General features: G+C 53.0%; 6 protein-coding genes across 6 annotated transcripts; all 6 read right to left on the reverse strand.

Moving 5' to 3' along the window:
- Positions 1 to 3,170: 3,170 nt before the first annotated feature.
- Positions 3,171 to 3,467, reverse strand: LOC309891331 (feather beta keratin-like; the record flags this gene model as incomplete). Its single annotated transcript, XM_082785693.1, has 1 exon — positions 3,171 to 3,467. One exon carries the CDS (start codon positions 3,465 to 3,467, stop codon positions 3,171 to 3,173), a length of 297 nt encoding a protein of 98 aa, XP_082641819.1.
- Positions 3,468 to 6,817: 3,350 nt separating this feature from the next.
- LOC309891334 (feather beta keratin-like) lies at positions 6,818 to 7,114 on the reverse strand (the record flags this gene model as incomplete). Its single annotated transcript, XM_082785696.1, has 1 exon — positions 6,818 to 7,114. The coding sequence occupies one exon, from the start codon at positions 7,112 to 7,114 to the stop codon at positions 6,818 to 6,820; it is 297 nt and encodes a 98-aa protein (XP_082641822.1).
- Positions 7,115 to 10,626: 3,512 nt separating this feature from the next.
- Positions 10,627 to 10,923, reverse strand: LOC309891339 (feather beta keratin-like; the record flags this gene model as incomplete). Its single annotated transcript, XM_082785700.1, has 1 exon — positions 10,627 to 10,923. The coding sequence occupies one exon, from the start codon at positions 10,921 to 10,923 to the stop codon at positions 10,627 to 10,629; it is 297 nt and encodes a 98-aa protein (XP_082641826.1).
- Positions 10,924 to 14,657: 3,734 nt separating this feature from the next.
- LOC309891332 (feather beta keratin-like) lies at positions 14,658 to 14,954 on the reverse strand (the record flags this gene model as incomplete). Its single annotated transcript, XM_082785694.1, has 1 exon — positions 14,658 to 14,954. One exon carries the CDS (start codon positions 14,952 to 14,954, stop codon positions 14,658 to 14,660), a length of 297 nt encoding a protein of 98 aa, XP_082641820.1.
- A 3,735-nt stretch (positions 14,955 to 18,689) lies between these two features.
- On the reverse strand, positions 18,690 to 18,986 carry LOC309891338 (feather beta keratin-like; the record flags this gene model as incomplete). Its single annotated transcript, XM_082785699.1, has 1 exon — positions 18,690 to 18,986. One exon carries the CDS (start codon positions 18,984 to 18,986, stop codon positions 18,690 to 18,692), a length of 297 nt encoding a protein of 98 aa, XP_082641825.1.
- A 3,734-nt stretch (positions 18,987 to 22,720) lies between these two features.
- Positions 22,721 to 23,017, reverse strand: LOC309891336 (feather beta keratin-like; the record flags this gene model as incomplete). Its single annotated transcript, XM_082785698.1, has 1 exon — positions 22,721 to 23,017. One exon carries the CDS (start codon positions 23,015 to 23,017, stop codon positions 22,721 to 22,723), a length of 297 nt encoding a protein of 98 aa, XP_082641824.1.
- Positions 23,018 to 23,784: the final 767 nt, after the last annotated feature.

The following is a 23,784-nucleotide window of genomic DNA, read 5'->3' on the forward strand; positions in this document are numbered from 1 at the left end:
CACTTGCAGCTCACCTTGTTCGCCAAGGAGGAGAAGGCAAGAGCAGAGGATGATGGAGCCTGCTGTTGGACAGGCTTTTATACCAGTCCAGACTGCCCCAGGCCCAGAGGTGCCTTTTGCGCATGTAATGTGTATACCGGAAACTCATCTTGCATGCAAAACACCGCAATGGAAGAGATGGGTGACTTATGTTCCCTGCAGTGACCCCTTTTCATTTTCCTGGTCAGGACATGCCCATTCCATCACACAGGCTCCTTTCAAGTGACGGGATTACAGGCCAAAATGCTTCTGGGGAAGTGACACAAAAGCACAGGAAGAAGATGAAGGCAAAAAGAAGGAGATGGCCAAATTGTCAAGTGGTGCCAGCCTCTCACCCTCCTGCAGCTTCCTTCAGGCTTTGTCCTAAATGCATGGGTACTCATTTCCATGCAAACCCACCCTTAAAGGTCAGACTGCCAGCCAGGCTCATCAGCAAAGAGCAGGTACAGCCTTTGCTTTACCTATCAACCTGCTCAGGCTGCCTTAGGCACCAGATTTCCAAGTATGGCTGCTCTGCCATCAAGCCTCAGCCCTTCTGTGGGATCAAGCCTTGCTCTCAGGTGACAAAAGCCTGACTGGTTTTCCTCTCCCCTCTGTCCCCAGCAACTAGAGGTCCCCTGTCACCACAGCAGGCCTCTTTCAGAAACACGGACATGGCTCTCTCTCTACTACTCGCTCCTGCTGCCCACTCCTGTTAAACTGGGATGTCTCCTGCAGACAAAGCCCCATACTGGACAACAAACACAGCTCCTTTCCTCCTTCCCCATCTCCACGCCTCAGATTCTGCTTTGACCCCACATACCGACAGAACAGTACACACCAGCAAACATGTGACCATATTTCCGTGCAACACAGAACCCTGCCCAAAAACCAGGGAGGTCTGAGAGTGCCGTTGAGGGCAGCCTGGGCAGCAGCAGGTATCAGCACCTCCCTGGGGACGTGTGCCAAGGGGTGACACCAAGCCATACCAGCAGCATGTTTCTTGGGGGCACGACTGCCCAGCAAGGAATACTAGGCATACACAGCTCAGGCCCCTCAGCCAGGCCGTCTTCCCAAGGGCTGGACAAAACGCCTTCCCAATGAGGCTGGGACGACAGCAGACATAGGCAACTGTCAAATCACAGAGGCCCGACCAAATTCCTCATTTAGGAAGATGAGGAAAGCTTTGAAGGTGCACAGTACTACCCTGATGATGACAGTAAACATCTATCCCAAAGAGTGCTGTCACAGCTCAGTACGAGCCACCTGCTGCCTACACAATGGGAGCCAGGAGCCAAGCAAGGCCACACAGCCAACAGGGCATCAGCTATACCAGCAATGGCCCTCGTTGTACAGCACCTGACCAAGGAAGATGAGGAGATGGAAGGCAGATTCAGCCAGGCGTCTAGCTCGGTGGTCAGGTGACATAGGACTGATGACAAGACAGTCCACACTTCAGGGTCAGGTCCAGTGACAGCAACCAGGGTCAACACGGGGCCCAAAGACTGCTGACCAGGCCCAGAAAAAGTAACACAGACAGACCCAAGGGAAAGCTGGGAAACCACTGGGCAACTTTAGCCCTACCAAGGCAACCCAGGGGCAGGCAAAAGCAAATCTGCAACAGAGCAGGCAACCCACACTGATGACCCGGATCTGAAGGGGGGGCCAAAGGCTCAGGACAAAACTTAACTATAGCACCAGGGTCAATGGGAAGAGGGTGTGGTGGGAGGCTCCAGGTGAGCCTGATGAGGGCCATTGGGCCTCTGCTGCACTCAGACAACTCATATGCATGAGGAAGAAATCTCCTGTGCACTTGGGACATAGGACACCAGCTGCATCTACCCCAAAAGAAGAAAGGAAGGAAGCTTCAATTAATTTTCCAAGGAAAAACATGTCTCGCACCTCAGGGTCTGCCCAAAAAAGCTGCAATGCCTTGCAGCACCCTGCGCTCCCTGATTGCCTGCTGCAGTTGTTGCCTTCCCTCCCTGGTATCAGCTTTTCACTGCACTTTGCTCCTGCTGTCAGCTCGAGGTGGCTCAGGAATGTTGACAAGGAGCATGTTTCCTGAGAGTCTTCCTGCACAGCAAGGCTGAGGGCTTTGCCTCATACCAGTGGTTGGTCAGAGAATGCAGGCCTTTAGCTGTGGTGTAAGGCATCATAGGATTTCCCCAGCACAGGGGATAGCATGAGAGGTGCCCCTCACTCTGCCTCAAGCAGGAGTGGGTGACACAGACAAAAGCATCTCCTGTGGAGGACTAGAGCATAAGGGAAGAAGGGCTATGGAGCTTGTTTTCCCTTGTTTCCCCTGTGGCAGGAGCAATCACCAGAGCGCGGTGTAGTTGGACCAAACAGCCACTCTCAAGCCATGTTGCTTCCCTCCCTGATGTTGGCTCTCTTGCATTTTGGGGCAGAAGGTCAGGAAGGCACAACAGCTTCATCCAGGAGGGTTTCTTCCTCTCCTTGCTCTCGTAGGCAAGGGTGAGACAGGGACTCGCCAAAATCCCTCACTTGAATGCTGCAGAATTGTCTGGCAAACATACAAGCAGCACCTGCGCAGCCCTGCGGGACTGGTTCAGTGCTTCAGAAACAGGACTGTAGGCACACAGAGGATGTGGGGGCTAACCACAACTTTAGATTCTACGTTATCCCAGTTCCCAATAGAGAGCGTGGCTGAGAATCTCAAAAGGGAAGTATCATGAGGAGACACAGATTACAATGCAGCATAAACTTTAATGAGTCTCAAGAAGCAATCAAAGCAGCTCGTGGTCGAAGAAATCCAGTCCAGGCTGCCACAAGGACAGCTGCCAGTCAGACCCCCTTCACCACAATGGGAAGCACTTCTTCCCCCCTCACATGGTGAGAGGAAGAACAAAGATGATGCTCTTGACTTGCTTCCAGATGAACTCATGGCACAGGACAGCAGGAGACAACAAGGACTCATGCTGAAGAGAAGAAAGCACAAGAAGAAGAAGCTGTCTGCTGGCTGTGTTTCCAGACAGTGCAGGCTGGCACCCTGGCTTCCCTCTCTGCTCTGCAGGAGGCCACGAGGGTGCTCAGCCCATCTGGAAACTCTGGCCAGCAGCTCCGTCCTCAGTCCGGCACCTGGCTTCGGGCTTCCTGGTCGATGCGCTCACTGGACATCCTCGTGGGCTTTAGCAGGGCAGGCACCTTCTGCCGCAGTAGCGGCCACCAAAGCCAGAGAGGCCAAAGCCCCCGGAGGAGATGGGCACTCCCTCCTCACTCAGGATGCTGCCAACGGCAGCTGAGGTGGTGGATCCCACAGCGGTGTTCTGGGGGAAGGAGCTGAGGATGGGGCCGGGCAGGGTCACTACCACGGGAGATGGTTCAATCACCACACGGGAGTCCTGGCACTGCCGGACACAGGGCTCGTTGCAGCTGTTGGCAAGCGGGGTTGGCCCACAGGGACGGCACAGATCGTAGCAGGACATGGCTGCGGGATGGAGGCGCACCTGGGAGAGAGGGCAGGCAAAGCACACGCAGCATGTCAGCAGCAGCCTGACAGTCTGCTGGCCAAGACAGAATGTATAGTCTGGGGAGCAGGGACAGGGCCCACGACGACAGAGAGAAGCCCAAGGGCCTTTGCAAAGACAGCCTAAGGCCTTCTCCCACCTCTCCCCTCAATGACACGCAGAACAGCAACAGAGGGAGCAGAGTCAAGCAGCAAGGACCACACAAAGAGCTACATGGAGGCAAAGACTTGGTCGAGGCCAGAAGGCCAAGGGGAGAAGAGCAAGAGGGGGGTATGGAGAAGGCTCCTACAGCTCACCTTGTTCACCAAGGAGGAGACGGCAAGAGAAGTGGATGAAGGAGATTACTGTTAGACAGGTTTTTATAGTCTTCAAACTGCCCCAGGCCCAGAGGCACCATCTGCACACGTAATGTTTTTACCAGCAAGCTCATCTCATATGCAAGACATTACAATTTAACAATCTCTGGCATTTATTTGTTCCCTGCAATGCTCCCCTTTCATTTCCTTACTGGTGTCATAGCCATTCTGCCATGCGGGCTTCTTCAAGTCAGGGGATTAGAGGCTAAAATGTTTACAGGCAAAAATACACGTCAGCAGAAGGAGACGATGCAGCTGTTGATGAGGACTGTCGCAGCACTCCAGGGGATGCCTGTCTCTTATCCTCTGGTATCTTCCTTTATGGAATTTTATATTGAATTTTGCATGTTTTGTAGCACTTCCAAAAAATATGACCTGTCTTACAAACGCTTTTCTCTGACAGGACAACTAACTACATCCATTGCTTAACCTACACCCAAACTCTTTCACTGTGTACTTTTACTTGCTGGAATTGAGTTAATTTTCTTCAATTCAGTTCTTATCGTTCTGTTATTGAGACTTGTAGCCAAAGTTATGTTCGTAACACGAAGACATTTTAGCTGTTGCTGAGAAGTGCTTGCACAATGTAAAGGCTTTCTCTGCTTTTCACTCCTACACAATTCCCCACCCTTGTGCCCTGGCAAAGTATGCTGGGTCTGGGCATAAGTCTTGCAGAGAACACAGTAAGGATGGTTGACCCAAAATAAACAGAGATGTTCCATTAAAGGTAGCATCCTACTCAGCAAGAAAATTTGAGAGAAGCTAGGGCACAAGTATTTCCCATAGTAGGTGTTTAGGGACCAGCTGGGCATGCTGGAGGTAAATAGCTTTACACCACTTCTTCTTCAGTTTTTCCTTTCTTCCTTACTTATTAAACTGTTATTTCTCTATGTACAAGCTTCCTTTTCCCATATTTTCCTTTCTGATTCTAAAAGCCCATTATATGGCGATGGCAGTAAGGGAGCAGCTTCAAGGTCATCTGAAAGAAATACAGGGTCAACCTACCACAAAAAGCTTGGCTGAACTTTCCAGTCAGGTTGGATACCCGTTGGGTTTTAGACTGTCTGCAATCTCACATAGGAGAAATTCACATGTTCTTTGCCCTTCCCTCCTTTGGCTGGGCAGCCTCCTGAAGTCCCCAGTCAACAGAAGAAGGACGTTTGAGGAGAGACACCCCTTTCCAACACATGCTAAGTCTACACCCCTCACACTACCAAAGGTCAGTGCAGTGATGTAGTGGCTTCACAACTCCTCCTTCCTCCTCCTCAAGGCTTCCTGCAACTTCTGCTTTCAAACTGCATGCTAATTCAATAACCTCCACTGCAAAATGCTTGGAAAACTTTCCATGCAACACGAAAACTCATCACAAGCTGGCATGGCCTGAGAATGACAGCAGGATGTCTATAGAGGAAAGTATGCATCACGACCTCTGCTTCATAGAATCCTAGAATATCCTGAGTTAGAAGGGACCCACAAGGATCATCAAGTACAACTTCTATCTCCACACAGGACCACCAAACAATCAGAATATACGTCTGAGAGTGGTTTCCAAACGCTTCCTGAATGCCGGCAGCCTCAGTGCCATGACCACTCCCAGGAGGAGCCTGTTCCAGTGCTGACTGCCTTCTCAGAGTGAAGAAGCTTTTCCTAACATCCAGCCTGAACCTCCCTTGTTGCAGATCCATGCCATTCCCTCAGGTCCTGCCACTGTCACCACAGAGAAGTGAACAGGGCCTACCTTTAATTTCCCTCGTGAAGAAGCTGTAGGCCGCAAGGAGGCCTCCCCTCAGTCTCCTATTCTCTAGGCTGAAAAACACAGGTGACTGAGAAAACTGGTCGTATGTCTTTCCCTCGAGACCTTTCACCAACTTGTAGCCCTCCTTTGGACACTCTAATAGTTTTATAACCTTCTTATACTGTGGCAGCCAAAACTCAACACAGTACTCAATGTGAGGCTGCACCAGCACAGCACAAAGCACAACAATCGTTTCCCTCAATTTCCTCTCCCCATGCATCTCAGCAAACACACACATGTGGTTTCCCACTGGCCAGTACTACCCAGCAGTCGGTCTTCAGAATGCTACCCTGCCCCAGAGCTCCAGTTCCCTGCAGTTCCCTACGTTCCCTGATCACCTGCTGCAGTTGTTGCCTTCCCTCTCCGGTATCAGCTGTTCACAGCACTATGCTCCCACTGTCAGCTCAGGGTGACTCAGGAATATTAACAAAGATGGTGTTTATTGAGGGTCTTCCCACACAGCAAGACTCAGGACTTTGCCTGAAAAAGCAATCAGTCAGGGAAGGCAGGCCTTTAGCTATGGTGTAAAGTGTTGTAGAATTTCCCCAGCATACGGGACAGCATGAGAAGTTCCATTCAGTATGAGCCAGTAATAACACAACCAACCAGGGAAGTAATATTTTAACCAAAACCTTCCAATAAACATTTAAAAATATATATCCACAGATTTCCCAGTGGACAGCTTCCTGGAAATACCAAAAGAAAAGGAACATGATGGGACACAGATCACAGTGCAGCATAAACTTTAATGAGTCTCAAGAAGGAATCAAAGCAGCTTGTGGATGAAGAAATCCAGTCCAGACTGCCACAAGGACAGCTGCCAGTCAGACCCCCTTCACCACAGTGGGATGCACATCTTCCTCCCTCGCATGGCAAGAGGGAGAACAAACAGGAAACCCTTGATGTGCTTCCAGATGAACCCGTGGCACAGGACAGCAAGAGACAGCAAGGGCTCATGAGGAAGAGAAGAAAGCGCGAGAAGAAGAAGCTGTCTGCTGGCCGTGTTTCCAGACAGCGCAGGCTGGCACCCTGGCTTCCCTCTCTGCTCTGCAGGAGGCCACGAGGGTGCTCAGCCCATCTGGAAACTCTGGCCAGCAGCTCCGTCCTCAGTCCGGCACCTGGCTTCGGGCTTCCTGGTCGATGCGCTCACTGGACATTTAGCAGGGCAGGCACCTTCTGCCACTGTAGCGGCCACCAAAGCCAGAGAGGCCAAAGCCCCCGGAGGAGATGGGCACTCCCTCCTCACTCAGGATGCTGCCAACGGCAGCTGAGGTGGTGGATCCCACAGCGGTGTTCTGGGGGAAGGAGCTGAGGATGGGGCCGGGCAGGGTCACCACCACGGGAGAGGGCTGGATCACCACACGGGAGTCCTGGCACTGCCGGACACAGGGCTCGTTGCAGCTGTTGGCAAGCGGGGTTGGCCCACAGGGACGGCACAGATCGTAGCAGGACATGGCTGCGGGATGGAGGCGCACCTGGGAGAGAGGGCAGGGAAACACACGCAGCATGTCAGCAGCAGCCTGACAGTTTGCTGGCCAAGACAGAAGGCATAGTCTGGGGAGCAGGGACACGGTACATGAGGACAGGGAGGGGCTTGTGAGCCAAGGTCCCCAAGGGCCCCTGCAAAGACAGTCCAAGACCTCCTCTCACCTCTCCCCTCACTGGCAAGCAGAACAGTGATGGAGGGAGCAGCGTCAAGGAGCAAGGACCACACAAAGAGCTACATGGAGGCAAAGACTTGGTCGAGGCCAGAAGGCCAAGGGGAGAAGAAGAGAGTGAGGGGAGTGAGGAGAAGGCACTTGCAGCTCACCTTGTTCGCCAAGGAGGAGAAGGCAAGAGCAGAGGATGATGGAGCCTGCTGTTGGACAGGCTTTTATACCAGTCCAGACTGCCCCAGGCCCAGAGGTGCCTTTTGCGCATGTAATGTGTATACCGGAAACTCATCTTGCATGCAAAACACCGCAATGGAAGAGATGGGTGACTTATGTTCCCTGCAGTGACCCCTTTTCATTTTCCTGGTCAGGACATGCCCATTCCATCACACAGGCTCCTTTCAAGTGACGGGATTACAGGCCAAAATGCTTCTGGGGAAGTGACACAAAAGCACAGGAAGAAGATGAAGGCAAAAAGAAGGAGATGGCCAAATTGTCAAGTGGTGCCAGCCTCTCACCCTCCTGCAGCTTCCTTCAGGCTTTGTCCTAAATGCATGGGTACTCATTTCCATGCAAACCCACCCTTAAAGGTCAGACTGCCAGCCAGGCTCATCAGCAAAGAGCAGGTACAGCCTTTGCTTTACCTATCAACCTGCTCAGGCTGCCTTAGGCACCAGATTTCCAAGTATGGCTGCTCTGCCATCAAGCCTCAGCCCTTCTGTGGGATCAAGCCTTGCTCTCAGGTGACAAAAGCCTGACTGGTTTTCCTCTCCCCTCTGTCCCCAGCAACTAGAGGTCCCCTGTCACCACAGCAGGCCTCTTTCAGAAACACGGACATGGCTCTCTCTCTACTACTCGCTCCTGCTGCCCACTCCTGTTAAACTGGGATGTCTCCTGCAGACAAAGCCCCATACTGGACAACAAACACAGCTCCTTTCCTCCTTCCCCATCTCCACGCCTCAGATTCTGCTTTGACCCCACATACCGACAGAACAGTACACACCAGCAAACATGTGACCATATTTCCGTGCAACACAGAACCCTGCCCAAAAACCAGGGAGGTCTGAGAGTGCCGTTGAGGGCAGCCTGGGCAGCAGCAGGTATCAGCACCTCCCTGGGGACGTGTGCCAAGGGGTGACACCAAGCCATACCAGCAGCATGTTTCTTGGGGGCACGACTGCCCAGCAAGGAATACTAGGCATACACAGCTCAGGCCCCTCAGCCAGGCCGTCTTCCCAAGGGCTGGACAAAACGCCTTCCCAATGAGGCTGGGACGACAGCAGACAAAGGCAACTGTCAAATCACAGAGGCCCGACCAAATTCCTCATTTAGGAAGATGAGGAAAGCTTTGAAGGTGCACAGTACTACCCTGATGATGACAGTAAACATCTATCCCAAAGAGTGCTGTCACAGCTCAGTACGAGCCACCTGCTGCCTACACAATGGGAGCCAGGAGCCAAGCAAGGCCACACAGCCAACAGGGCATCAGCTATACCAGCAATGGCCCTCGTTGTACAGCACCTGACCAAGGAAGATGAGGAGATGGAAGGCAGATTCAGCCAGGCGTCTAGCTCGGTGGTCAGGTGACATAGGACTGATGACAAGACAGTCCACACTTCAGGGTCAGGTCCAGTGACAGCAACCAGGGTCAACACGGGGCCCAAAGACTGCTGACCAGGCCCAGAAAAAGTAACACAGACAGACCCAAGGGAAAGCTGGGAAACCACTGGGCAACTTTAGCCCTACCAAGGCAACCCAGGGGCAGGCAAAAGCAAATCTGCAACAGAGCAGGCAACCCACACTGATGACCCGGATCTGAAGGGGGGGCCAAAGGCTCAGGACAAAACTTAACTATAGCACCAGGGTCAATGGGAAGAGGGTGTGGTGGGAGGCTCCAGGTGAGCCTGATGAGGGCCATTGGGCCTCTGCTGCACTCAGACAACTCATATGCATGAGGAAGAAATCTCCTGTGCACTTGGGACATAGGACACCAGCTGCATCTACCCCAAAAGAAGAAAGGAAGGAAGCTTCAATTAATTTTCCAAGGAAAAACATGTCTCGCACCTCAGGGTCTGCCCAAAAAAGCTGCAATGCCTTGCAGCACCCTGCGCTCCCTGATTGCCTGCTGCAGTTGTTGCCTTCCCTCCCTGGTATCAGCTTTTCACTGCACTTTGCTCCTGCTGTCAGCTCGAGGTGGCTCAGGAATGTTGACAAGGAGCATGTTTCCTGAGAGTCTTCCTGCACAGCAAGGCTGAGGGCTTTGCCTCATACCAGTGGTTGGTCAGAGAATGCAGGCCTTTAGCTGTGGTGTAAGGCATCATAGGATTTCCCCAGCACAGGGGATAGCATGAGAGGTGCCCCTCACTCTGCCTCAAGCAGGAGTGGGTGACACAGACAAAAGCATCTCCTGTGGAGGACTAGAGCATAAGGGAAGAAGGGCTATGGAGCTTGTTTTCCCTTGTTTCCCCTGTGGCAGGAGCAATCACCAGAGCGCGGTGTAGTTGGACCAAACAGCCACTCTCAAGCCATGTTGCTTCCCTCCCTGATGTTGGCTCTCTTGCATTTTGGGGCAGAAGGTCAGGAAGGCACAACAGCTTCATCCAGGAGGGTTTCTTCCTCTCCTTGCTCTCGTAGGCAAGGGTGAGACAGGGACTCGCCAAAATCCCTCACTTGAATGCTGCAGAATTGTCTGGCAAACATACAAGCAGCACCTGCGCAGCCCTGCGGGACTGGTTCAGTGCTTCAGAAACAGGACTGTAGGCACACAGAGGATGTGGGGGCTAACCACAACTTTAGATTCTACGTTATCCCAGTTCCCAATAGAGAGCGTGGCTGAGAATCTCAAAAGGGAAGTATCATGAGGAGACACAGATTACAATGCAGCATAAACTTTAATGAGTCTCAAGAAGCAATCAAAGCAGCTCGTGGTCGAAGAAATCCAGTCCAGGCTGCCACAAGGACAGCTGCCAGTCAGACCCCCTTCACCACAATGGGAAGCACTTCTTCCCCCCTCACATGGTGAGAGGAAGAACAAAGATGATGCTCTTGACTTGCTTCCAGATGAACTCATGGCACAGGACAGCAGGAGACAACAAGGACTCATGCTGAAGAGAAGAAAGCACAAGAAGAAGAAGCTGTCTGCTGGCTGTGTTTCCAGACAGTGCAGGCTGGCACCCTGGCTTCCCTCTCTGCTCTGCAGGAGGCCACGAGGGTGCTCAGCCCATCTGGAAACTCTGGCCAGCAGCTCCGTCCTCAGTCCGGCACCTGGCTTCGGGCTTCCTGGTCAATGCGCTCACTGGACATCCTCGTGGGCTTTAGCAGGGCAGGCACCTCCTGCCGCAGTAGCGGCCACCAAAGCCAGAGAGGCCAAAGCCCCCGGAGGAGATGGGCACTCCCTCCTCACTCAGGATGCTGCCAACGGCAGCTGAGGTGGTGGATCCCACAGCGGTGTTCTGGGGGAAGGAGCTGAGGATGGGGCCGGGCAGGGTCACTACCACGGGAGATGGTTCAATCACCACACGGGAGTCCTGGCACTGCCGGACACAGGGCTCGTTGCAGCTGTTGGCAAGCGGGGTTGGCCCACAGGGACGGCACAGATCGTAGCAGGACATGGCTGCGGGATGGAGGCGCACCTGGGAGAAGAGGCAGGCAAAGCACACGCAGCATGTCAGCAGCAGCCTGACAGCCTGCTGGCCAAGACAGAAGGCACAGTCTGGGGAACAGGGACACAGTCGACAAGGACAGAGAGAAGTCCCAGGGCCCCTGCAAAGACAGTCCAAGACCTCCTCCCACCTTCCCCCTCAGTGACAAGCAGAACAGCAACAGAGGGAGCAGAGTCAAGGAGCAAGGCCCACACCAAACCTACACAGAGGCAGAGCCTCGGTGGAGGCCAGAAGGCCAAGGGGAGAAGAGCAAGAGGGGAGTACGCAGAAGGCTCCTACAGCTCACCTTGTTCACCAAGGAGGAGACGGCAAGAGAAGTGGATGAGGCAGCTTGCTGTTGAATGAGTTTTTATACTGTTCCAGACTGCCCCAGGCCCAGAGGCACCATTTGCACAAGTAGTGTTTTATTAGCAAGCTCATCTCACATGCAAAATATTACAATTTAAGAATCTCTGGCATTTATTTGTTCCCTGCAATGCTCCCTTTTCATTTCCTTGCTCATGTCATAGCCATTCTGCCACGCTGGCTTCTTTCAAGTCACAGGATTAGAGGCCAGAATGTTTCCGGGCAAAAATACACATCAGCACAAAGAGATGATGAAGACAATGATGCGGATTGTCCTACCTCTTTAGGGAATGGGAGCCTCTTACTCCCTGGAGCCTTGCTCCAACACTCACCCTGATTTCTGGTGTACATCTCCTCCCTAGCCTTGAAGTTTCAGGATGGACTTCCAGGTGTGAGGGTCAGCATTATCAATCTCCCTCCTTAATGCAGTGCTTACTCAGGTTCTTTTAGTCATTGTATTTCTAGGCAGGGCACCTCTAATCTTGGTTTTAGACTCCCTCAGATTAACAATTCTCTTGGGAGAAATGTGCCTGGCTCTTCTTTTGTAATCGTACTTCTCCCCTTTGTACCTTCCTGCTTTACACCTCTTAACTCCAAGAATTGGGAATGAAGGCTGCTGCCCTCCCAAGAGTTTCTGTTGGAGAGCTGTGGTTGTTTTACTTGGGTGGGCGGCCGAGCTCCACAACAACCGCTCCCTCACTCCCCCTCCTCAAAGGGAGAGGTGGAGAAAATAGGATAAAAAGGGCTCAAGGTTTGAGATAACGACAGGGAGATCGCTCAATAATTATTGTGATGGGCAAAAGAGCCTCAACATAGGGAGATAGTAAGATTTATTGCCTATTACTATTTATTGCCTATTACTAACAAGCTAGAGGAGTGAGAAACAAAGAAAAGAAACCAAACATGCTTTCCTCCCATCTGCCCTCTTCAACCTCCTCCCCTCGAGCGGCCCAGGGGAATGGGGGATCGGGTGTTGTGGTCAGTCTATACCATTTGTCTCTGCCGCTCCTTCACAGTCACTCTCGTAACCTGCACGTTGGGGTCCCTCCCACAGGATGCAGTCCTTCCTGAACTGATTGTGCGTGGACTTCCCACAGGCAGCAGCTCTTCAAGAACTGCTCCAGATATGGGTCCGTACCACAGGGTCAATCCATCAGGAGCAAACTGCTCCAAAACGAGTCCCCCACAGGCAACAGCTCCTGCCAGGTCACCTGCTCTTACATAGGCTCCTCTCCACAGGCCACAGGTCTGGCCCAGGATCTGGGTCCGGCAGGGGTCCTCCACAGCCCACAGCCTCCTTCAGTGCAGGTCCACCTGCTCCACCGTGGCCTCCTCCACGGGCTGCAGCATGGAACCCTGCTCCACCGTGGTACTCCATGGGCTGCAGAGGGACAGCCTTCTTCGCCATGGTCCACACCATAGGCCGTAAGGGAACTTGGGCTCCAGCACCTGGAGCACCTCTCCCCCTCCTTCTTCACTGACCATGGCGCCTGCAAGGCTCTTTCTCACGACTCACTCCCCCAGATGCTGTGTAGCACCACCTTTTTTTGCGTGTGTGTGTGTCCCTTTCTTAATTATGCTCACAGAGAGGTGCAAACAGCGTTGCTTATTGGATCTACTCTGGCCAGCAGTGGGCCCTTACCTAAAATGGGGCATCTTCTAGATTCTTCTCGCAGAAGCCACCCCTGTGGGCCACTGCTACCAAAACCTTGTCACATAAAGCCACTACAAGAGCTTCAATAACAAAAGCACATGCTGAGTAATTGATACACATCATTCTGCCTGCACAGCAGGCACAAGCACATATTTGGTAGGATTTCCCCAGGACACCCCACCCACCCGGCTCAGCAGCACGCATGCTCTGGGAGTCCTCACAAGGGCAGCCAGATGAGCAAGGGCACCAGACGTGCCCCTAACTCTGCCTGAGGCAGGATCAGAGCGGCAGGAGCACAGCACTGCCTGCGGAGGACAAGCGTGTGGGAAGGAGGGACTGAGAACAGAGCTGTTGGTCTACCACAACCTCGGTCTCCCCAGCTTGAGGCCAGGGTGGAGGGACAAAGCAATCATTGGCTTGGGACCAACCCAGGCACAGCCTAGCCTGCACAGCATCAGAATGGGATTTTTGGAGGGGTCCTGCAGGGTTTCTCCAGACCCACTTGGCTTCAGGACACAGGGATGCACACGTAGTACCCTGAAAGACATAACACTTTTCACCACAGGAATGCTCCAGTGGGGAAGATGATACTTGTCCTGCGCTATTCCTGTCCTCTGCAGTGTTTTCAGGACAAGTGAAAGATTCTGCATAAGCCCTTTCGGAGGAGAGAAAACAATCTTTGCATCGCCATTTGCATTCCGCCGCCATTATACACACCAAGGCTGAATTTATCTGCGTCCTGCCAAGATCTAAAGGGGCCTCACATCACCCTCTAAAAGCTGTCCTGGATGCCACCTATCCCTTTGACTTCTTTGGGACTCCCTCCTCTTTGTGGCTTTGGCAGGTGTGCTTGGAGGAGGGATGGGCAATACAAAATGTTTAGAGTGCTAATATACCGTCAGCGCTTCATCCAGTTGGGCATTGGCCTGCACAAACATACCTTCCAGCAATTCAAAGGTTTGCTTCATCAACGGGGAGACAGGATCAAACCTTGGTTGTTGGTGATACGACAATTAGAGAGCGGGAGCTCCTGGACATCCTTCTAAGACCTTGCCAATACCACACCTCTCAGTCACTCCTACAAAGACCAAATTCCTTAAGGGTACTCATCTCTTACAGGCATGAAGGAGATCCATATTAGGACCATATCCACCCATGTTTTTCCACTCCAAGACATCACATTTCTCCCTGTACATCTTCACGGAACATCCCAATAGAAAAGGAACATAAGGAGACTCAGATTACTTGGAAGCAAAAACTTTAATGAGTCTGAAGAAGGAATCAAAGCAGCACATGGAGGAAAGGATCCAGCCCACGCTGCCACAAGGACAGCTGTCAGTCAGACCCCCCTTCACCACAACGGGAAGCACTTCTTCCTCCCTTACATGGCCAGAGGAAGAACAAAGAGGATGCTCTTGACTTGCTTCCAGATGAACTCATGACGCAGAACAGCAGGAGATAACAAGGACTCGTGATGCAGAGAAGAAAGTGGGAGAAGAAGAAGATGTCTGCTGGCCGTGTTTCCAGACAGCGCAGGCTGGCACCCTGGCTTCCCTCTCTGCTCTGCAGGAGGCCACGAGGGTGCTCAGCCCATCTGGAAACTCTGGCCAGCAGCTCCGTCCTCAGTCCGGCACCTGGCTTCGGGCTTCCTGGTCGATGCGCTCACTGGACATCCTCGTGGGCTTTAGCAGGGCAGGCACCTTCTGCCACTGTAGCGGCCACCAAAGCCAGAGAGGCCAAAGCCCCCGGAGGAGATGGGCACTCCCTCCTCACTCAGGATGCTGCCAACGGCAGCTGAGGTGGTGGATCCCACAGCGGTGTTCTGGGGGAAGGAGCTGAGGATGGGGCCGGGCAGGGTCACCACCACGGGAGAGGGCTGGATCACCACACGGGAGTCCTGGCACTGCCGGACACAGGGCTCGTTGCAGCTGTTGGCAAGCGGGGTTGGCCCACAGGGACGGCACAGATCGTAGCAGGACATGGCTGCGGGATGGAGGCGAACCTGGGAGAGGGGGCAGGCAAAGCACACGCAGCATGTCAGCAGCAGCCTGACAGCCTGCTGGCCAAGACAGAAGGCACAGTCTGGGGAACAGGGACACAGTCGACAAGGACAGAGAGAAGTCCCAGGGCCCCTGCAAAGACAGTCCAAGACCTCCTCCCACCTTCCCCCTCAGTGACAAGCAGAACAGCAACACAGGGAGCAGAGTCAAGGAGCAAGGCCCACACCAAACCTACACAGAGGCAGAGCCTCGGTGGAGGCCAGAAGGCCAAGGGGAGAAGAGCAAGAGGGGAGTACGCAGAAGGCTCCTACAGCTCACCTTGTTCACCAAGGAGGAGACGGCAAGAGAAGTGGATGAGGCAGCTTGCTGTTGAATGAGTTTTTATACTGTTCCAGACTGCCCCAGGCCCAGAGGCACCATTTGCACAAGTAGTGTTTTTACTAGCAAGCTCATCTCACATGCAAAATATTACAATTTAAGAATCTCTGGCATTTATTTGTTCCCTGCAATGCTCCCTTTTCATTTCCTTGCTCATGTCATAGCCATTCTGCCACGCTGGCTTCTTTCAAGTCACAGGATTAGAGGCCAGAATGTTTCCGGGCAAAAATACACATCAGCACAAAGAGATGATGAAGACAATGATGCGGATTGTCCTACCTCTTTAGGGAATGGGAGCCTCTTACTCCCTGGAGCCTTGCTCCAACACTCACCCTGATTTCTGGTGTACATCTCCTCCCTAGCCTTGAAGTTTCAGGATGGACTTCCAGGTGTGAGGGTCAGCATTATCAATCTCCCTCCTTAACGCAGTGCTTACTCAGGTTCTTTTAGTCATTGTATTTCTAGGCAGGGCACCTCTAATCTTGGTTTTAGACTCCCTCAGATTAACAATTCTCTTGGGAGAAATGTGCCTGGCTCTTCTTTTGTAATCGTACTTCTCCCCTTTGTACCTTCCTGCTTTACACCTCTTAACTCCAAGAATTGGGAATGAAGGCTGCTGCCCTCCCAAGAGTTTCTGTTGGAGAGCTGTGGTTGTTTTACTTGGGTGGGCGGCCGAGCTCCACAACAACCGCTCCCTCACTCCCCCTCCTCAAAGGGAGAGGTGGAGAAAATAGGATAAAAAGGGCTCAAGGTTTGAGATAACGACAGGGAGATCGCTCAATAATTATTGTGATGGGCAAAAGAGCCTCAACATAGGGAGATAGTAAGATTTATTGCCTATTACTATTTATTGCCTATTACTAACAAGCTAGAGGAGTGAGAAACAAAGAAAAGAAACCAAACATGCTTTCCTCCCATCTGCCCTCTTCAACCTCCTCCCCTCGAGCGGCCCAGGGGAATGGGGGATCGGGTGTTGTGGTCAGTCTATACCATTTGTCTCTGCCGCTCCTTCACAGTCACTCTCGTAACCTGCACGTTGGGGTCCCTCCCACAGGATGCAGTCCTTCCTGAACTGATTGTGCGTGGACTTCCCACAGGCAGCAGCTCTTCAAGAACTGCTCCAGATATGGGTCCGTACCACAGGGTCAATCCATCAGGAGCAAACTGCTCCAAAACGAGTCCCCCACAGGCAACAGCTCCTGCCAGGTCACCTGCTCTTACATAGGCTCCTCTCCACAGGCCACAGGTCTGGCCCAGGATCTGGGTCCGGCAGGGGTCCTCCACAGCCCACAGCCTCCTTCAGTGCAGGTCCACCTGCTCCACCGTGGCCTCCTCCACGGGCTGCAGCATGGAACCCTGCTCCACCGTGGTACTCCATGGGCTGCAGAGGGACAGCCTTCTTCGCCATGGTCCACACCATAGGCCGTAAGGGAACTTGGGCTCCAGCACCTGGAGCACCTCTCCCCCTCCTTCTTCACTGACCATGGCGCCTGCAAGGCTCTTTCTCACGACTCACTCCCCCAGATGCTGTGTAGCACCACCTTTTTTTGCGTGTGTGTGTGTCCCTTTCTTAATTATGCTCACAGAGAGGTGCAAACAGCGTTGCTTATTGGATCTACTCTGGCCAGCAGTGGGCCCTTACCTAAAATGGGGCATCTTCTAGATTCTTCTCGCAGAAGCCACCCCTGTGGGCCACTGCTACCAAAACCTTGTCACATAAAGCCACTACAAGAGCTTCAATAACAAAAGCACATGCTGAGTAATTGATACACATCATTCTGCCTGCACAGCAGGCACAAGCACATATTTGGTAGGATTTCCCCAGGACACCCCACCCACCCGGCTCAGCAGCACGCATGCTCTGGGAGTCCTCACAAGGGCAGCCAGATGAGCAAGGGCACCAGACGTGCCCCTAACTCTGCCTGAGGCAGGATCAGAGCGGCAGGAGCACAGCACTGCCTGCGGAGGACAAGCGTGTGGGAAGGAGGGACTGAGAACAGAGCTGTTGGTCTACCACAACCTCGGTCTCCCCAGCTTGAGGCCAGGGTGGAGGGACAAAGCAATCATTGGCTTGGGACCAACCCAGGCACAGCCTAGCCTGCACAGCATCAGAATGGGATTTTTGGAGGGGTCCTGCAGGGTTTCTCCAGACCCACTTGGCTTCAGGACACAGGGATGCACACGTAGTACCCTGAAAGACATAACACTTTTCACCACAGGAATGCTCCAGTGGGGAAGATGATACTTGTCCTGCGCTATTCCTGTCCTCTGCAGTGTTTTCAGGACAAGTGAAAGATTCTGCATAAGCCCTTTCGGAGGAGAGAAAACAATCTTTGCATCACCATTTGCATTCCGCCGCCATTATACACACCAAGGCTGAATTTATCTGCGTCCTGCCAAGATCTAAAGGGGCCTCACATCACCCTCTAAAAGCTGTCCTGGATGCCACCTATCCCTTTGACTTCTTTGGGACTCCCTCCTCTTTGTGGCTTTGGCAGGTGTGCTTGGAGGAGGGATGGGCAATACAAAATGTTTAGAGTGCTAATATACCGTCAGCGCTTCATCCAGTTGGGCATTGGCCTGCACAAACATACCTTCCAGCAATTCAAAGGTTTGCTTCATCAACGGGGAGACAGGATCAAACCTTGGTTGTTGGTGATACGACAATTAGAGAGCGGGAGCTCCTGGACATCCTTCTAAGACCTTGCCAATACCACACCTCTCAGTCACTCCTACAAAGACCAAATTCCTTAAGGGTACTCATCTCTTACAGGCATGAAGGAGATCCATATTAGGACCATATCCACCCATGTTTTTCCACTCCAAGACATCACATTTCTCCCTGTACATCTTCACGGAACATCCCAATAGAAAAGGAACATAAGGAGACTCAGATTACTTGGAAGCAAAAACTTTAATGAGTCTGAAGAAGGAATCAAAGCAGCACATGGAGGAAAGGATCCAGCCCACGCTGCCACAAGGACAGCTGTCAGTCAGACCCCCCTTCACCACAACGGGAAGCACTTCTTCCTCCCTTACATGGCCAGAGGAAGAACAAAGAGGATGCTCTTGACTTGCTTCCAGATGAACTCATGACGCAGAACAGCAGGAGATAACAAGGACTCGTGATGCAGAGAAGAAAGTGGGAGAAGAAGAAGATGTCTGCTGGCCGTGTTTCCAGACAGCGCAGGCTGGCACCCTGGCTTCCCTCTCTGCTCTGCAGGAGGCCACGAGGGTGCTCAGCCCATCTGGAAACTCTGGCCAGCAGCTCCGTCCTCAGTCCGGCACCTGGCTTCGGGCTTCCTGGTCGATGCGCTCACTGGACATCCTCGTGGGCTTTAGCAGGGCAGGCACCTCCTGCCACTGTAGCGGCCACCAAAGCCAGAGAGGCCAAAGCCCCCGGAGGAGATGGGCACTCCCTCCTCACTCAGGATGCTGCCAACGGCAGCTGAGGTGGTGGATCCCACAGCGGTGTTCTGGGGGAAGGAGCTGAGGATGGGGCCGGGCAGGGTCACCACCACGGGAGAGGGCTGGATCACCACACGGGAGTCCTGGCACTGCCGGACACAGGGCTCGTTGCAGCTGTTGGCAAGCGGGGTTGGCCCACAGGGACGGCACAGATCGTAGCAGGACATGGCTGCGGGATGGAGGCGAACCTGGGAGAGGGGGCAGGCAAAGCACACGCAGCATGTCAGCAGCAGCCTGACAGCCTGCTGGCCAAGACAGAAGGCACAGTCTGGGGAACAGGGACACAGTCGACAAGGACAGAGAGAAGTCCCAGGGCCCCTGCAAAGACAGTCCAAGACCTCCTCCCACCTTCCCCCTCAGTGACAAGCAGAACAGCAACAGAGGGAGCAGAGTCAAGGAGCAAGGCCCACACCAAACCTACACAGAGGCAGAGCCTCGGTGGAGGCCAGAAGGCCAAGGGGAGAAGAGCAAGAGGGGAGTACGCAGAAGGCTCCTACAGCTCACCTTGTTCACCAAGGAGGAGACGGCAAGAGAAGTGGATGAGGCAGCTTGCTGTTGAATGAGTTTTTATACTGTTCCAGACTGCCCCAGGCCCAGAGGCACCATTTGCACAAGTAGTGTTTTACTAGCAAGCTCATCTCACATGCAAAATATTACAATTTAAGAATCTCCGGCATTTATTTGTTCCCTGCAATGCTCCCTTTTCATTTCCTTGCTCATGTCATAGCCATTCTGCCACGCTGGCTTCTTTCAAGTCACAGGATTAGAGGCCAGAATGTTTCCGGGCAAAAATACACATCAGCACAAAGAGATGATGAAGACAATGATGCGGATTGTCCTACCTCTTTAGGGAATGGGAGCCTCTTACTCCCTGGAGCCTTGCTCCAACACTCACCCTGATTTCTGGTGTACATCTCCTCCCTAGCCTTGAAGTTTCAGGATGGACTTCCAGGTGTGAGGGTCAGCATTATCAATCTCCCTCCTTAACGCAGTGCTTACTCAGGTTCTTTTAGTCATTGTATTTCTAGGCAGGGCACCTCTAATCTTGGTTTTAGACTCCCTCAGATTAACAATTCTCTTGGGAGAAATGTGCCTGGCTCTTCTTTTGTAATCGTACTTCTCCCCTTTGTACCTTCCTGCTTTACACCTCTTAACTCCAAGAATTGGGAATGAAGGCTGCTGCCCTCCCAAGAGTTTCTGTTGGAGAGCTGTGGTTGTTTTACTTGGGTGGGCGGCCGAGCTCCACAACAACCGCTCCCTCACTCCCCCTCCTCAAAGGGAGAGGTGGAGAAAATAGGATAAAAAGGGCTCAAGGTTTGAGATAACGACAGGGAGATCGCTCAATAATTATTGTGATGGGCAAAAGAGCCTCAACATAGGGAGATAGTAAGATTTATTGCCTATTACTATTTATTGCCTATTACTAACAAGCTAGAGGAGTGAGAAACAAAGAAAAGAAACCAAACATGCTTTCCTCCCATCTGCCCTCTTCAACCTCCTCCCCTCGAGCGGCCCAGGGGAATGGGGGATCGGGTGTTGTGGTCAGTCTATACCATTTGTCTCTGCCGCTCCTTCACAGTCACTCTCGTAACCTGCACGTTGGGGTCCCTCCCACAGGATGCAGTCCTTCCTGAACTGATTGTGCGTGGACTTCCCACAGGCAGCAGCTCTTCAAGAACTGCTCCAGATATGGGTCCGTACCACAGGGTCAATCCATCAGGAGCAAACTGCTCCAAAACGAGTCCCCCACAGGCAACAGCTCCTGCCAGGTCACCTGCTCTTACATAGGCTCCTCTCCACAGGCCACAGGTCTGGCCCAGGATCTGGGTCCGGCAGGGGTCCTCCACAGCCCACAGCCTCCTTCAGTGCAGGTCCACCTGCTCCACCGTGGCCTCCTCCACGGGCTGCAGCATGGAACCCTGCTCCACCGTGGTACTCCATGGGCTGCAGAGGGACAGCCTTCTTCGCCATGGTCCACACCATAGGCCGTAAGGGAACTTGGGCTCCAGCACCTGGAGCACCTCTCCCCCTCCTTCTTCACTGACCATGGCGCCTGCAAGGCTCTTTCTCACGACTCACTCCCCCAGATGCTGTGTAGCACCACCTTTTTTTGCGTGTGTGTGTGTCCCTTTCTTAATTATGCTCACAGAGAGGTGCAAACAGCGTTGCTTATTGGATCTACTCTGGCCAGCAGTGGGCCCTTACCTAAAATGGGGCATCTTCTAGATTCTTCTCGCAGAAGCCACCCCTGTGGGCCACTGCTACCAAAACCTTGTCACATAAAGCCACTACAAGAGCTTCAATAACAAAAGCACATGCTGAGTAATTGATACACATCATTCTGCCTGCACAGCAGGCACAAGCACATATTTGGTAGGATTTCCCCAGGACACCCCACCCACCCGGCTCAGCAGCACGCATGCTCTGGGAGTCCTCACAAGGGCAGCCAGATGAGCAAGGGCACCAGACGTGCCCCTAACTCTGCCTGAGGCAGGATCAGAGCGGCAGGAGCACAGCACTGCCTGCGGAGGACAAGCGTGTGGGAAGGAGGGACTGAGAACAGAGCTGTTGGTCTACCACAACCTCGGTCTCCCCAGCTTGAGGCCAGGGTGGAGGGACAAAGCAATCATTGGCTTGGGACCAACCCAGGCACAGCCTAGCCTGCACAGCATCAGAATGGGATTTTTGGAGGGGTCCTGCAGGGTTTCTCCAGACCCACTTGGCTTCAGGACACAGGGATGCACACGTAGTACCCTGAAAGACATAACACTTTTCACCACAGGAATGCTCCAGTGGGGAAGATGATACTTGTCCTGCGCTATTCCTGTCCTCTGCAGTGTTTTCAGGACAAGTGAAAGATTCTGCATAAGCCCTTTCGGAGGAGAGAAAACAATCTTTGCATCGCCATTTGCATTCCGCCGCCATTATACACACCAAGGCTGAATTTATCTGCGTCCTGCCAAGATCTAAAGGGGCCTCACATCACCCTCTAAAAGCTGTCCTGGATGCCACCTATCCCTTTGACTTCTTTGGGACTCCCTCCTCTTTGTGGCTTTGGCAGGTGTGCTTGGAGGAGGGATGGGCAATACAAAATGTTTAGAGTGCTAATATACCGTCAGCGCTTCATCCAGTTGGGCATTGGCCTGCACAAACATACCTTCCAGCAATTCAAAGGTTTGCTTCATCAACGGGGAGACAGGATCAAACCTTGGTTGTTGGTGATACGACAATTAGAGAGCGGGAGCTCCTGGACATCCTTCTAAGACCTTGCCAATACCACACCTCTCAGTCACTCCTACAAAGACCAAATTCCTTAAGGGTACTCATCTCTTACAGGCATGAAGGAGATCCATATTAGGACCATATCCACCCATGTTTTTCCACTCCAAGACATCACATTTCTCCCTGTACATCTTCACGGAACATCCCAATAGAAAAGGAACATAAGGAGACTCAGATTACTTGGAAGCAAAAACTTTAATGAGTCTGAAGAAGGAATCAAAGCAGCACATGGAGGAAAGGATCCAGCCCACGCTGCCACAAGGACAGCTGTCAGTCAGACCCCCCTTCACCACAACGGGAAGCACTTCTTCCTCCCTTACATGGCCAGAGGAAGAACAAAGAGGATGCTCTTGACTTGCTTCCAGATGAACTCATGACGCAGAACAGCAGGAGATAACAAGGACTCGTGATGCAGAGAAGAAAGTGGGAGAAGAAGAAGATGTCTGCTGGCCGTGTTTCCAGACAGCGCAGGCTGGCACCCTGGCTTCCCTCTCTGCTCTGCAGGAGGCCACGAGGGTGCTCAGCCCATCTGGAAACTCTGGCCAGCAGCTCCGTCCTCAGTCCGGCACCTGGCTTCGGGCTTCCTGGTCGATGCGCTCACTGGACATCCTCGTGGGCTTTAGCAGGGCAGGCACCTCCTGCCACTGTAGCGGCCACCAAAGCCAGAGAGGCCAAAGCCCCCGGAGGAGATGGGCACTCCCTCCTCACTCAGGATGCTGCCAACGGCAGCTGAGGTGGTGGATCCCACAGCGGTGTTCTGGGGGAAGGAGCTGAGGATGGGGCCGGGCAGGGTCACCACCACGGGAGAGGGCTGGATCACCACACGGGAGTCCTGGCACTGCCGGACACAGGGCTCGTTGCAGCTGTTGGCAAGCGGGGTTGGCCCACAGGGACGGCACAGATCGTAGCAGGACATGGCTGCGGGATGGAGGCGAACCTGGGAGAGGGGGCAGGCAAAGCACACGCAGCATGTCAGCAGCAGCCTGACAGCCTGCTGGCCAAGACAGAAGGCACAGTCTGGGGAACAGGGACACAGTCGACAAGGACAGAGAGAAGTCCCAGGGCCCCTGCAAAGACAGTCCAAGACCTCCTCCCACCTTCCCCCTCAGTGACAAGCAGAACAGCAACAGAGGGAGCAGAGTCAAGGAGCAAGGCCCACACCAAACCTACACAGAGGCAGAGCCTCGGTGGAGGCCAGAAGGCCAAGGGGAGAAGAGCAAGAGGGGAGTACGCAGAAGGCTCCTACAGCTCACCTTGTTCACCAAGGAGGAGACGGCAAGAGAAGTGGATGAGGCAGCTTGCTGTTGAATGAGTTTTTATACTGTTCCAGACTGCCCCAGGCCCAGAGGCACCATTTGCACAAGTAGTGTTTTACTAGCAAGCTCATCTCACATGCAAAATATTACAATTTAAGAATCTCCGGCATTTATTTGTTCCCTGCAATGCTCCCTTTTCATTTCCTTGCTCATGTCATAGCCATTCTGCCACGCTGGCTTCTTTCAAGTCACAGGATTAGAGGCCAGAATGTTTCCGGGCAAAAATACACATCAGCACAAAGAGATGATGAAGACAATGATGCGGATTGTCCTACCTCTTTAGGGAATGGGAGCCTCTTACTCCCTGGAGCCTTGCTCCAACACTCACCCTGATTTCTGGTGTACATCTCCTCCCTAGCCTTGAAGT

Source organism: Aythya marila, assembly GCF_965140915.1.
Source record: "Aythya marila genome assembly, contig: HAP1_HAP1_SCAFFOLD_692, whole genome shotgun sequence".
NCBI lineage: Eukaryota > Metazoa > Chordata > Aves > Anseriformes > Anatidae > Aythya > Aythya marila.